Source organism: Rattus rattus, chromosome 8, assembly GCF_011064425.1.
Source record: "Rattus rattus isolate New Zealand chromosome 8, Rrattus_CSIRO_v1, whole genome shotgun sequence".
Taxonomy (NCBI): domain Eukaryota; kingdom Metazoa; phylum Chordata; class Mammalia; order Rodentia; family Muridae; genus Rattus; species Rattus rattus.
Window position 1 is genome coordinate 66,175,510 of NC_046161.1, and position 15,941 is coordinate 66,191,450.

The 15,941-nt window shown below is 36.4% G+C and overlaps 1 protein-coding gene across 1 annotated transcript in view; it reads right to left on the reverse strand.

The window, feature by feature from the left end:
• Tcf12 (transcription factor 12) overlaps window positions 1-15,941 on the reverse strand; it is a 293,581-nt gene that overhangs the window by 41,314 nt on the left and 236,326 nt on the right. Inside the window, exon 9 of the mRNA XM_032910228.1 lies at window positions 1,080-1,185. Within this exon, the coding sequence (XP_032766119.1) occupies window positions 1,080-1,185 (106 nt within the window). The remainder of the gene's footprint in view (window positions 1-1,079; window positions 1,186-15,941) is intronic.

Genomic DNA, 15,941 nt, shown 5'->3' on the forward strand with positions numbered 1-15,941 from the left:
CTCTGGGTTGCTTTTTGTCAGGGTACTTTATCATAGCAACAGAAACAAACCCATTACCTGCAGATCTTATTATCTCCTTTAACTTAATATTCTACCAGGTGTTTTTTTCCCTCCTAGCCCCCAAACTACTTTTTAAAATGAAGAAACTTTTATAGTAAGGGAAAAAAAACCCAGCTCAATCTGTACTAGGTCATTATAACCCAAGTATATGTCCTCAAAAGAGACTTATTTCATACCAAGAAAGTTTTAATAAACTGTTGAAATCTGGGGACAAGCTGTATTTAAGTTTTGATTAAATGTTCTATCGAAGCTTTTTTTTTTTTTTTTCTTTTGGAGCTGGGGACTGAACCCAGAGCCTTGCACTTGGTAGGCAAGCGCTCTACCACTGAGCTAAATCCCCAACCCCTTCTATCAAAGCTCTTAACCCATAATAGGCAACACAAACATTCATATCAGACATTCTTCTGAAACTGTGGAATGGAGAGGCTTCTCCCACAGCAAGCCTAGGTAGAAAGTGACTCTATTATATAGCTTGAGATGAGATGTCAGCAGTGACTTCACACCCACAGCACAGGCAAGCAACCACTTATGTAATAATGAACTGCTCCCACATACACACTTCCCACAGTACTGAACCACAGAAGACCAAACAACAATGATTTATAGGACAGGAACTAGAGAAAACTTAGTACCTCTTCTCTCAACATGCCTCAACCAGTTTTTGATATTTTTTCTTCCTATTGGTAATATCATGTGTGATATAGAACTGGTTTGCAAACCAGAAACCACTATTGCTTCTAGCCTTCATAATTTAAAGTTCTAAACAAACCATGGCAGCTTTGTTCATTCTTCTTAGTAGTTAGATGATCAATCCACAGATTTGTTGGATAATTTAACTAAATTGCAATTAGTGAATGCCCCTAGAATATTATATAGCTAAATTTTAACTGGTTCCAGAAAAAAAAAGTAACTTAGAAAAGTACTGTCTGAGTTTTTGCAGATACTCTATTTTTCTCACATTTTATTGTCAGCACACTGACAGCTCTGGCGGCCTCTAACAACTGCTTCATAGTGCTTACCTTGCATAAAGAAAGTGCTAGCGAACATACTGGTTGGTGGCTTGGGAGATGGGTAACTAGGAGATTCACGGTTGAAATCGTCAGAATTTGGGGATGGTGCATACACCTTAAAACAAGACAGGATAATTATCTCTATTAGCTCATATCACAAACAGAAAGAAACTTAGGAAACCAAAGCAAATTCTGCTAAGAGGTCTTAGTCTTAAATTTCAGGTACACTTTCAAGTCCAGCTTATCTTTAAGAAAAAAGATTATTTAACTGACAGGGTAGTAATAATTTCCTTTACTGAACATTTGTTCCAGATAAGGAAACTATGAATATTTTGAACTATCAAAGGGTTAACATTCACAATCCTTGGGAAAACTAGTCGGGCATCCAAATAAATATTGAATGAAATAAAATCGCAGCATTCTCAGGACTACTGGACTTTAGAAGAAAACCAAACAGCAACAACAGCAACAAAGTAGCTAGTAAAGTTAAAAAAGTAGAGTCAAGCCTGGAACACTAGCTAATACATGTGCTCCCGGTACGGAGAAGGATAAATGGCCTCAATGCCAACCTTGTCAAGGAGTGAGACTGTCTTATGAGTTAACCTTAGCAGCATAAGAAATTAATTTTGTTTTAATATATCTATTACATTTTACTATAAAACAAAATTTAAATTTCACTCAGAGAAAGTTAGCATTATCATTATGAAGACATATACAAAAAGATATATATTGTATGGTCACTGAGAACTTCTGGAAGTCTACGGAAGAAACAGCAACAGTTACATCTTAGAACCAGGAAAGACTTTTGGCACATGATGTGCTTAACATGTGTGAAAAGCACATGCTTTCCATAGTAGTCAGGGAAGAGCCAGGGTTCAGAGCACACAGCTGAGTGGCAGAGCCTAGCAAGTGAGGCCCCGGGGATTGGTACTGATTCTTATGCCAAGGTTACAATGGGAGCAACTAGAAAACAATTACAAAAACTATCAATTATATATTCACAAGCTATCACAATTTATTCTTCTTGAAAGGCATTAACCATACAGATTTCAAGTCTTCCTGAGGCTCGAATTTCTCATCAGTGAGGTGGCTCTATCCTAGACCTCAAAGGGGAAGATAAGATGGAGTCACGTCTGTAATCGGATGTTTAGCACTGTGCTTCTGAAATGCAGCAAGCAGCCAGTGAGATGCAGCTAACACACTATACTCCTACCATCCCAACAGAAGGCAGTCCACTTCAGTACTGCCATCGGTCAGTTTCTAATGACATCTGTCACAAGTTTTGTGATAGTTGACGCTACTCATAGGAGTGAAACACACACTTGTGGCCCCTGAAAAGTTTGGGAGAAGCTATGTTCTTAGAAATTATACACAAAGTCTTGACTGAGAGTGTGACACATGTATGTATTTAACCTAATTTTCTGGTTTAAACCTATTTCATGAAAGATTATATTAGGGGCTGGAGGTGATGGCACAGTAGTTAAAAGCAGGGGATGCAGGTTCTGTCCCTAGCACCCATATGGCGGCTGGTAATGATCCATAATTCCATTTCCAGATGTGTGTGTGTGTGTGTGTGTGTGTGTGTGTGTGTGTGTGTGTGTGTGTGTGAGAGAGAGAGAGAGAGAGAGAGAGAGAGAGAGAGAGAGAGAGAGAGAGAACTTTTTTCAGGAAAATAATCTAACTATATTCTTAAATTTCTTTTCAAAGCCTGGCATGGTGGTTCACATCTGCCATCTCAAGACTTGGGAGGCTGAGGCAGGAGAACTTCCATAAGTCCAAGGCTAGCTCTAGCTACACAGCAAATTCAAGGCTACTTTAGGGTACAGAGTGAGATCCATTTTAAATAAGTAAATCAGTAAGCAAGCAAACAAACTCAATGAAGTTTCAGTTCCTAATCTTAGCATTACTGGATATTCTTGCCCTTCTCTGTATGGGACTCCCCAAGACAAGGAGAGTAAGCGTCTAGCCTTTGCTGGAAATACAAACCAGAATCAAATGCAGAAGACAGTATAACACATGCTTTTCCTTACACATTGTCAGAAATAAGTCTCTACTTCAATTCTACTAAATAAAATTCAAGTTACAGTCCAAAGTATCATGTAAACCCCACACCTGAGAATTAAAAAAAAAAAAAAAATCCAGTTTTGATGTGTCACTTCATGCAACAAAAAGATGTATATTATTTATCATCTTAAATTTCAAAATAACTTGCTGATTTATATTTGTCTTTGGTACCTTCAGCTCCTTGTATGTCAGATACGATGTACTTATTATTCAAAACTTTTTTAAGTTTGCTTTTATGACAACAATAAAGAGAAATATCTACTTCGATCCACAGACTTCTGCTAAATAAAGAATAATGGCTATTACATGAATGAGGAAACTAAGGTAAGTAAATCAAATCAGAGGAAACCACATACATACTGACCTGCACGAAGGCTCCTAAGGGGAATGGGAAAATGAGGGTGAGACCTCATATTAAAGGCAAAGTTTGGTTTTTGTAGAGAAAAAAAAAATCTCTGAACATAAAAGCTTTACAAGATAAAGCTGAACAGAATGACACACACCTTTAATCCCAATGCTGAATTTGAGGCTAACCTGGTCTACAGAACAAGTTCCAGAACAGCCAGGGGTATACAGAGAAATTCTGTCTTGAAAAAACAAACAAAAAATCCAAACACTCTCCTCCCCCACAAAGGAAGAGACCTTACAAATGAAGACAGTAAATAAAGCTCTAAGCAGCTTTACTGTTTACACACGAGTACAAGTTCAGGTTTTCATGACAGAAACAGTTTGCAGTCTGTGGCTCTAAAAGGCCCTCTGGCACTGTTCTAACTCTGCTTTTGGTATCTCAGCCATGGTTTGCAAAACACAGATGCAGAGCTACGGACCGGCAGTTGTGCCAGTCTCAGTTCAGATCAAAGCACAACTGATGTGGTCAGGGAGTTTATTAGCTCCAGATGTGTGGAACAGTCAGCCAATTCTACAAAAAGAGCAAGTCTTCCTTCGTCACAATCAGTACCGGCTACAAATTAAAACCAGGCTGCTTATATCATCCAATCACCTGTACACAGATGCCAATTTTTTAATTCTAGTTAATGATACATTTAAATCTCAAGGATGATTCTGAAGCACAACAAACAGCCTTAAAATTAAGAGACAGGAGTGAATACTTACACTTTAAGATGATTAAAATCTACCAGGAGTCAACTATTTTAAAAATAATAGAGGGAAAGACAACTAGACATCTTAAGATGTTCTATTTAATTTCTACATAGGAATTTGCTTAGAGTTCCAGCTTCAGTTTCAGAAAGTCAGGCACGGCCAGCTACTGCAGAAATGCCACTTTGCCTTTAAGGAAGGTAGAAGGGCACTATTGTGGTATCTGCTCAACAGACACTCCTAAGTCAGACCACAACTTAAGTCACATCATACTTCTTTCCATCATCAGCAAGTCTGGTTGACAAGAACAAACTCTTACCAGTATCTTGAATGTTCTCATACTGTGCAACCCAGGGTAATTTAAAAAGACAGTGTAGCACACTTCAGGGATATTTACAGTAGTGACTATGCGATTATGTTCAAAATATTTTACTTTGCAACCAACTGTAGCAAAATTGGCAAAGACAGATTCCTCCCGATCTCGGATGCTTCAGTTTAGACATATGAAGGACCCTCAGATTTGGTGCAGAGAACTCTGAAGCTCTAAAGGTTGGCATTGTGCACTACATCTTTTTTCAATGCACCCCATTTGTAATTAATATTGGCAACAGTACTGTACAACAAGGAAGCATAATCAGTGTGGCAATTACTGAGAAAAGATGCAAAACACACACACACACACACACACACACACACACACACACACACACACACACACACCCCAGAAGCTTTAGCTAAAAAGATAAATAAGTCCATATTCTGATGACTGATACTCTGAATAGCTCAAAAGATAAGGAGGGAGACTTTTCGTTAGAGTGAGTGACTATTGCTTACAGGACCTTTCCCCAGAATAAAAGAAGACCTTCAGGTGATAAGAAAATGCTGTCCTATGTGCCATGCAATGCAGCAGCCATTATCCAGTGGCCACCTGAGATGTAGATTGTACAAAGAAAAAATGGAATTTTAATTTTATTTTCTTAATTTAAACTGCCACACATGGCTAACAGTCCTTTACCCAGATGTTTAGGCCTACATAAAAAACTTTGAAAGAAGTACTTTGAAATTGTATATACTCCAAGGCCTATAAAAGACAGTCCAAATTCTCAAAATATTTTGAAAATCGTCATGTAATTTGGAATAAAGAAGCACGGATGCTGGGAGTGTGGTAAGTGGCAGGCACGTCCCTAAGCATGCCGGAGGCCTAGGCTGCATCAGTACTTGCAGGCGCAGAGAAGTATACGCGTTTCTTTCTGAACACCACGTGTAGAGTCCTATTGGCTCTTTTGCCTGGGTGGTTTGAATAACAGTTCTCTTTAAGCTTCCATCAGTATACTCAATATCATTAAAAATTTTTAAATATGCTAACACGAACCACTAATATGTGAACATTCTAGACTAGTAACAAATTATTTTCAGTATAATTCATGACAATTTCTAAAAATAGAAAATAAAAAGAATTATTTGGCTAATTTATTACCAGTTTGAAAATAAAAACATTATATTCAGAAATAACCACTTGAGTTATCTTGATGACGTATGCAATTTAGTACATCTCCACTAGTACAAATACAAATTTTTATAAAATCTAGCTGGACACGTAAAACCTAAAAAAGAGAAAGAAAGTCCAGATCAAAAGAAGAAGGAAAATTCCAACCTAACTGAAACCCTGTATTAAAGCCATATATAAATCTCGGGGAGTATAATGTAAAACACTCATATTTATGCCAGCACTCCAGGACTTCCAAAGGAAAAAATGAGGCAATTCTTAGACAAATTGACTTTTCAATTAAGTTACTGCTGATTAACTTACATAAGTTAACACACATTAGTACACAACAAAGAGTTTCCACTTTCTAATTTTTAAGATCTGAATTTTGTAAAAGGAGACTGTTGAATAAATAAAATTTTGGCATTAAAAATTATATTCCAACAAGTGCCAGACAGTAGAGGATATGTCACATCACACAGATTCTTCTCACTACTTTGGGTCCAGTATTTGTATACATATGCATCTACATGTACTACACGACACAAACAAACAAACAAACCTTTAATTGATTTGTGAAGCAGAAATTCAGGTCTTCCTACTCTTCTTTATTTCCTCTCTAATCAAAGTTAAATATGACCTCAAAGGAAACTACATAAAAATGTTAAAGTAAACTTATGAGTGGCAGTCTAACTGGATTTGACAAATAGCTTAATATTTTTAGTATTTTGATAGAACATTAAAATGGTAAATTTTGCAATAAAGTCCAATCTGTTATTAGAGTTTTATGGATAGTTGCACAGGTGCCATGCTCAGAGCATTAGGAAGCGATGTGAAGAAAGTGCAGGAACAGCTGGACCCACCTAAGACCCTTCCTCCTGTCAGTCAGCTGCTAAGGCACACTAAGATTCTGTAAGTGGGGGAAATAGGCTTTATTTTCTAAGTTTCCCCTGTCTTTCCACCAAATCTCCAGAGACATGTCTAGGTTGTAGAAACTTGTAAAAACTTTCCTCTCTAGGATAATTGGTATTTATAGTTTTCAGTGCCTTGGAACAATGGTTTGTTGTTTTTCAAGACAGGGTTTCTCTGTGTAGCCCTGGCTGTCCAGGAATTTACTCTGTAGACCAGGTTGGCCTCAAAATCCGAGATCCACTTGCCTCAGCCTCCAGAGTGCTGGGATTAAACCATCACCACCTGGCTCAGAAGAAATATTTTAATATTCCCGCTTTTAATTGTGATGAAATTTTCCCCAAATTAAACGAGGCAGAGCTTGAAAATTAATTTTCATCAAATATACATTTCACCTGTCTAATATATGCAACTATTTTTCAACTAATCACATTTTTTCTTTTTCTTCAGAAAATAGCCTTTTAAAAGAAGAGCTTGGTCTTTACTTTCTAAGGTAATATGCTGAACAGTGTTTATTACCTTACAATTATCTACATGAAAAACATTACTAGATGAGCGAGAAGCCTCTGGTCCCTTTCCAATACATTCAAGGACAGGCAGAAAGGAATGTTTACTTATGCCAAAACCACGAATAAGGCAAACTGTGGACAATCACCTTCCCTAACAAGTCCTATGGTTTTAATTCACAGATATCTGCAATGAGTTGGATCAAAGAAAAAGAAAAAAAAAACTCAATTTCCTTGGTTTATATATTAGTCTTAGCCCCATCCCCCCAATTTATGCAAATGTTCTTATCAATCAATGCTTTTAGCATAACTTGTTCAGAAAATTTCTGTATGACTCCATGCTTCCTATCATAAAAATGTTACACTTAATATGCTGGGCCCACAGATGGTCTACACATTTGAATTTATTATACTTTCTTCTTTCACAGAAACTAATACTAAATTCTCCAAAAGAACATAGCTTCAACTTTATATACTTTCACATTTGTGTGTGTGTGTGTGTGTGTGTGTGTGTGCGTGCACACGCACGTACTTTTATTGATGGTCAATGAAATACTCATTTGAAAAATAAGTCTTATAATAATTTACAATGTAATATAAATTCATTGCTATTCTAGTTTTTATGAAAAAAAAAAACACAGCATGACACAGAGAGACCAAACTATGACTAAACTAATTTTTAATATAATAAATGATATTAGAAAAGGGAATCAGACAGTTTAAGTTCTCACGCTTTTAACATCTCTAACAGTTAACAGGTGTTTTAAACAAAAACTGAAAATTCCTGCTTGACTGGGCTAAAGATATATATCATTGGTAAAGTGTTTGCCACCCATGTTTGGGGCTCTGGGTTCTATCTCCAGCCATACACCGACAGATAGAGACAGAGACACACATATAGTCAGATAGACACAGAGACATACAGCTACACACACACACCCACATACATCCCACACACAGTTTGAGAAACCACACCCATAAGAATTAAGACAATTAGCATTATGATCAGACATTTAATGTATCTGTGAAGGTGCTCTAGTGTTTTCCTTGTTCTATTTGCTATGCAATACAGACACAAGTGGTAACAAGGATTCTTTGAGTTCACTGTGGAGACAAACGTACTCCTGTGACATAAAAGAAAAGACTTATCCTGGAGAACAAATTAGACTCAAACTCAGAACTTAATATCTCATTGTCCTTATTTATGAAATGAGGCTCACAGTATTTAAATGAAGACAGCTTTCTGACTGAAAGGAGTCAGATACAAACTTCTTCATGCCTGGAGTGGCCTACACAAGAAGTTCAGCATTCAGAATGTGATTTGAGGCTTACTTTTGTCCTGTCTTTCATTGGTTTAAATAATTTGAAAGTTTCAGGTATCTTTGGTTTATGGTACCTTGAACCATTTAACCAACTAAATAATGATAATAAAAAAAATAATAAAAGAGGCCGCTCAGATTAGAGACAGGCTGAAATGCCAGTCTTAATGTTCCTACAAGACTACATTTTTTGCTTAAAGAACATCATTTGTGTTCTAAGTGACTAAATGCAGGCTGAATTCTTAAAAATGAAGCTTCAGACATTTACTATTCCTTGATGTTTTTTAAAATCTTAAAAAAAGCATAATGTTCAAGAGTAGTTCTATTTCTCCAATTTAACATGAAGATTAATACTTTACAGTGCCCTGCACAGTATAGTCACACAAGTGACATAGGACATCTGTTTTCAAATAGTGAAAAAACAGTTAACATTTCTGGTTCTTCTGCACTTAACACATTAACTCTGCTATGTTCCCAACAATGTAACAATGTAACACACTTGGCATTACAAGGTTCTTCCTCTCTGGCTAATCTCACTTTTCCTAGCATCTGACGGGGTTTATGAAAAAAAATCTCAAACCAATCAGGTACAGGGAACAGAACTGAAAACTTAAAATCAAATGCTGGGAAAGAAAAGGCACTGTGCTTCAGACCAGGACTGCTCAGTTTTTCTTGGAGCACCTGCTATGCCATGTAAACAATAAAATCAATGGGAATGCACTAGCATTTAAAATACTAATGTTCTATATATTATCTTAAATCAATGAAATAGAACTAATAACCTTAAACTTAACCTGCTTACCACCAAAATTACACAAAAATCCATTAGAGTCAAAATATTAATAGTTTTACTTTTTACATGAAAACCTAGTGGGCTAGTACTTTCTAATAGATACCATTATGATGATGTAGTCACATACACTTTAGACAGCATAATTACACATTTAATAGTGCTCTTACTGTAGAAAACTGGATATTAGGGATGTGTTTCATAATTTCAATAAAATTCTTGTAATTATTAGAGAATAACCATGTATAAAACTAAGATGCATAGACTCTCGTGACATAGGACTTAAACAATATGACTGCCTTATATATTCTCCAAGAACATATAGGTCACCTTTGATCTATGTTAGGCACAGGGCTATCAATTTTCAAGCCATACATCTCTACTATACCAAGTATGCCATGTCTTATAAACTTGCAAATGCTTAACTGTTCCACTGCCCCTCTCAGTGAAGAACAAAGAGATGCATGCCTATGGCAGTGACCTGAGCACGGGGATCTTATTATGCACAGGGATCTTAGAAAGTGAACGTCACTGAATTTACATGTGTGTATGCTCACACACCTACATGCCATCTTTAACAGACTTCTTTTAATTGGAATTGGACAAAAAGGGGTTTGGGTATTTTTTTATTATATTTTTATATTTGAAAGGCAGCTGACCAAAAAAACCTATTAGCGAGAAAGTAATGTGGCTTGCCCACTTAAATCTACTTCTTATATTCTCCACAGGTCTTGACTACAAGAAGCTTGAATATATATTTCCAGTGAGCTTAGTATTTTTTTGGCCTATCATCTACTAATAAACCTTACTCAAAAGTCCACAATTAACCCACTAGATGGATCCAAAGTACAGAAGCAGTAAACAGATGAAACAACCCCTTCTACCAGTTCTCACTGGCCTTCCAACAGCACATGCTGCTTTCAAACACTTGCAAGTGGCAAAAAAGGAAAGAGTGAATACACCAAACTCTATACTCTTTTAGAAAAATGTAATTAGTTCTCAAAAATTAAAATGCTAATACTTAAAATGCCTTTCCACAAAAATCACTGAAGCTACAACAAATGCATTTTTCCTAAAATGTGAGAGAAGCAGAACAAAGCTGAGGATGCAGCTTCTAAGCCGCAGTCAGGTGAGCACTCAGCCAGGTTCTGGTAACGCTGTGCAATGTGTATCAGACATTTCACAATGGTAACTCTCTCTGAATCGCTCAGGATACTTTTTACAATATACAAAATTCCTATTTCTTTTAAAGACTGATTTTCAAAAATACACTAAGTAGTTAACACTGAGTAATTAAAAAAAGATTATTCTTGCTTAGCAATACAGAAAACTATATATACCTAAAAATGGGTTATAAATGGACTAGGACTATATTATTTGAAAATGTTGAAACAAATTTTTAAAAAAATAGTGATTTATGTTATAAATCTCCACAGGGTCAGAATTCTAACATGATTAGAAACAGATGGTATCCCAGGAAAGTAAGGCTGGACCTGAAACTCCAAACAGGAAACACGGCCCTCGATAGCTGACTGCTTCCCTAATCATTCCCAGAGCTTCATACTTGTTCTTTTTATGAATGCCCAGGATGACTTTCATCTTTCCCATCCATCTACAAAGCATCACACAATACTCAATATGTTTATGTCCTTATGTATAAATTATGTTTATAATATATAAGAATGTAAAAATAAGTACTTTCAAGCTTATGCTAGAAATACTAAACTAAAAAGAACTCAAATTCAAGTATACACTAATTTAAAAACAAAAGCCAACAACTGCTAAGCTGCTGGAGTCACTATTTCAAGTAACTGTTAAAGATAGGACTTCAACGACACAAATAAATATACAATCTAACTTATGGTAAAAGAATAAAACCTGCACAGAGTTTACTCAAGTGCAGAAAAATCGCACTACTTTTCATTAAATAAGTCAGTAAGGCACTGTTTGAAGAAAGAAAAAGGCTTACCGTTTTCCCATTGTAGTAATACATCAAAGAATTGCTGCCCATCCCAGGGACAGGATAAGCACAATACATGTTGATTTTAAAACTGTTATTTGCAGCTGACGCACACAGCTTCTCTCCAACACATATACCCACACAGGCAGCACAAGCCCTTAGTACTGTGCATTCACACATGGAACTACTCAAAGGGAACTTATGCAAAATAGGACTGAACCAACTCACAGAGCAGAGGGAGGGTTTATGCTGTAATCAACTTCTTTCAATTTCCACCAAATCCTTGCATTGGTGGAGGATACCAAATAGACAAACTCTGGAGTGCTGAAATAAATATACCAAAGTCACACACTGTATCTAAATAATAAGAAACACTGTATCCTAAAGGCAAATGTACCAAAGAATGACCAATTTACACACACACACACACACACACACACACACACACACGAACGAGAGAGAGAGAGAGAGAGAGAGAGAGAGAGAGAGAGAGAGAGAGAGAGAGAGAGAGAGAAAAGAGAGACAGAGACCAATCTTCAGCTAATCTGTTTTTAGTTTGAATTAAATTAGAGCACTTGTGAAAGGAAGCCTTGCTTGCTACACCTCCAGCAACATTACCATCTGGCATGTTCTAAAGTTGCTTTCAACTCTGATAAACACATGATCAAGCAATCAGGAACTGGAAACACTGAATCATACAGGACAAGGAGGATCCAGACAGTTAAGCCTTGTTCAAAATTACTTCCTGGAGAAAGTGGACCATCATTTAAGTACCATTTCACTGACTAGAACTACTGTGTTTTAGAATTTTTGTTGTTGTTGTTGTTTGTTTTTGTTACATTGTGAAAAAATATTTTTTAAATAGAAATTCTCTTCAAAATAAATTACCCATGCTTAAAATGACATTCTTAAAAAGGAAAAGTTCAATGAATATAGATGTTTGTTTATAAAGTTCCTTGGATTTCTCATTACAACACTAATGAATAGTTTACAAAAGAATGCACCCTTTAGAACATCTAGTATGTTATAAACAATTTGGTGATGGAAAAGGAAAAAGTGTTATTATTTAACGATTGAAAAGCTGGTGAGCGTAGTGATAAAATGTGCATTCTAGCTAGTAAAGTTACTAGAAGTCTCTCCTTATTCCTATGGAAGTTATTTATAGTTACATATTCATGTTAAAACATTTCTTAGAAAAATGTCTGATTTTTCTAGCTCATTATACTATAAAATCAAAATGTGAATCTTTGTCTCTATGTTTCGCCCAGACACAATTTACTATCTACAACATTCTCACAGTTTATCACTTGGGTAGATTCTAACCCAGAAAAAAACAGAGTAACAACCTTTATTTTTTTCATTACTCACATCAAACCCTCTTTGTACTATTTCTTCCCTCTGTGCTTCAAAGATAACAGCAGGACTGTGCAAAGGGACACATCACTTTTTTAAAAGACACTTTTCATGAGGCAGAAATCCACTGAAATATTCTATGACTAGTCTGTAAGAGACAAAAACCGAACCAATCAAACAAACAAAAACCCCAAACAAACACCATTCTTAGGAAACATACTGATTGAGTCACAGCAATAAAACAGCACCAGGCAATAAGGCCGACTAACACAGGATTCAAAAGCTGAGCGCATCAGGCCAACAATGAGAGCTCCCCACTCTCCCCAGATAGAGAAAAGGCCTAGCAGCAGCTGCAAAAGAACATCACTGCACAGCAGCTATTAAATGCCAGTCTGCAGAGCACAAGAAACTTCCTCCCTCCTGAGAGACCACAAAGGCCTGCTTCAGCCCTTGGAGAACTGTGTGAAAAGCTTTGATTTACAATTAACAATGCCATGTCTTAAAACCTTTCAAGTAAATTTTAGTCTTTCATAGACAAGTTGTTCTCTTTTGACAGGATAACTAAACTGAAAAAAAAAATCAATCTAAGATAAAATTTCTCTTTTCTATTAATTACTAAAAAAACACCATACTTTTCAATAGTAATCATGAGAGAATAAGGAGAAGAGGAAAGCCACAATACACTGACAACTTTCAGTTATTTTCTTTTGTACCTGAAATAACTTTTTCATGAGTAAGAAAAGAAAAGCCTGCAGCAGTTAAGGTCAACAGAGAAAGTGCTTGCTAGCTTTGCTAGTAAAACAAGCAGTATAATGTAAATCCTCTATGCAACCATGGGCTATCACAACATACGGAAACAGAATTCCCTCCCCAGCTTTTATTTTAGAGGCAAGAATGCAATATGATGAGGGCAACAATGAAGCCAACAAAAAAAATTCAAAGTAAAACCAAACAAATTTATTTTAGAGGGGGTGCTATAAAATCAACAACTGGTTAAGATTTACTGTTCAGTTTAAACATAGAATGGAGGGCGGAAGAGATGCTCAGCAGTTAAGAGCACTGACTGCTCTTCCAGAGGTCCTGAGTTCAATTCTTACCAACAATATGGTGGCTCACAACCATCTGTCATGGGGTCTGACGCCCTCTTCTGGTGTGTCTGAAGACAGCGACAGTATAGTCATACTAAAATAAAGCCTCCCACCCAAGCCAGGTAGACTTCCTCTCTTATGAAGCACCAGATGTAGTATATATACAACTATCTAAATTGAGAGGAGGTCCTCTCACACCTGAGCATGTCTGTATAATAATGTTAATAAATTCTTCCCCCAAACCATAAAATCATGGAGAAAATCAACGGGAATTTATATAGACCTCTCACCCCATTCTACCTTCCTGCTAGAGTAAGGGCTTTTACATTTGTCATTCTCAAGCCCCATCTTTGGAAGTGCACCTTACCTGAAGAAAACGGCAACTGGTTAATATGAGTAATCATTTTCTTTGCCACAATTATTAGTTTTCTTCTACAACAAGGTCTTTTTTTCTATTAAAAACCAAAACCAAAACCAGCCAACAAAATCCCCGGTTTATGCAACAGCTGCAGCTCCTTTCTCTGGGCAACTCATCTTACAGGGAATGCTTCTAGCCCATCAAGTGCTGCGCTGCTCAATGAGCTTGTTTCATATCTTTGCTTTTTTTTTTTTTTTTTTTCTTAAAGGAACATGTCAGGGGTTAATCTTATGACTCGGTCTGACAAAACGAGTCAGCTGGAGACAGTGCCAATTTTCAAGACTGATTTCAGGCAGACCTGTCGCCTGCACAGTTCTGCACTGTTAGGAATTCTTCATCCTGACTTGTTTCTATCCACAATGCTGCAGAAGAACTTAGGTCATGATCAGACTTAATATTCACAACACTTAGTCTAACAACCTACAATAACTCACATGTTATCACAAGATGGGAAGCCCGAGCACACAGGCAGCATGATGAATGACAGAGACCCTAAAGAGACTGTGACTCGGAGTCACACAGCTTTGATTAGCAAACCCAAGATTCCCAGCTCAAGGTTTACTGCCTTTCTCCATTAAAAAAAAGTTGTTGCTATTACAATATTCATAAGGCAGAGGCCTAAACTAGGTAAGTAAATGGTTTACCTCTTTTCTGAAGATGTAGGAAAAAAGTGTTTTCAGTTAAGCCAACTATGCTAAAAACTGTTCTGGAAATTTCAAATTCCAGGCTTCTCTATAAAAGTCTTTTTGTATTTTGTTTGTTTTTTTTTTTCCTTCATTTTCTGTTGATTCAAAATAGATATTCCTTGGCAAGACAGGCAAAATTAAATGAAATTTTGTTTTGCATTTTTTAGTCTTCATCTTCATTTGTTCATCTTCATTTCTGGTATTTGAATCAAAACAAGGGTCATATCTCATTAAAAACATATTTGTTAATTTATCCTTAAGCAAGAATGCTTCAAGTAACATAAAATTCTACAGTGTTCCAAAGAAAATTTTAATTGGAAGACAGTGAACAGTTAATCTCATTGTATCTTCTTCTAAGCAAGCCACATTCCACTATTGGAAGAAAACCATCTAAACTGGCTTGAAAAGTAAATCTAAACATGCTACAAATAATTCTTCATAAAAACTTGGCATCATTTCTAAGAAAAGTAGTCCCTAGAGGGTAGACTTTAAGGTAATGAAAGCATATGTAAAAGTTAACACAAGTTCAATAATCCTTGAAGGATGAAATTCAGTAAATTACAAATTATTGAATCCAAGGAAGGGCAGGGTGAAAAGAGATGTAAGAGGTTAAACATGGAAACTCCCTACTGTGGTGGCATATACCTATAGTCTCAGCCCTCACGAGGCTGAGGCAGTCAGACTGCTGTGTGAAGATGGCCTGGGCTAAGCCATAGCTCTTATCTCAGAAACAAGGGAGGAGCAGAATCTCCAAGTGCACAAATTCAAATGAAAGACATCTCCCAGGCTTCCCCTTTCCAATTTAGCAGAAGAAAGGATGTGAGAGACCCAGTGTCCTAAATTTGCAGAATTTGAGGCAGTATTGTTAAGTCAGGCATATAATAAGACACCCACATCACAGATTTTTTTATCTGTAATTTTTGTAGTATGTGCTACTTTACAACAAACAAATCAAAAAAAGGAATTGAATAATGAAGATGCTGCTTCCCAGTCCCTATACTTCACACTCTAAAATGTTTTCAACAAACAAAAACAAGAATATAAAAATCCAGTGAAATAGTTCATCCTTTAATCCCATTACTGATGACTGCTCTACATTAAAGACAACAGCTATTTGATCTGAAATCATAGTGATATGTACAACAATGCCAAGCAACCAGAGCTTCCAGGGACTAAGCCACTACCTAAAGACTA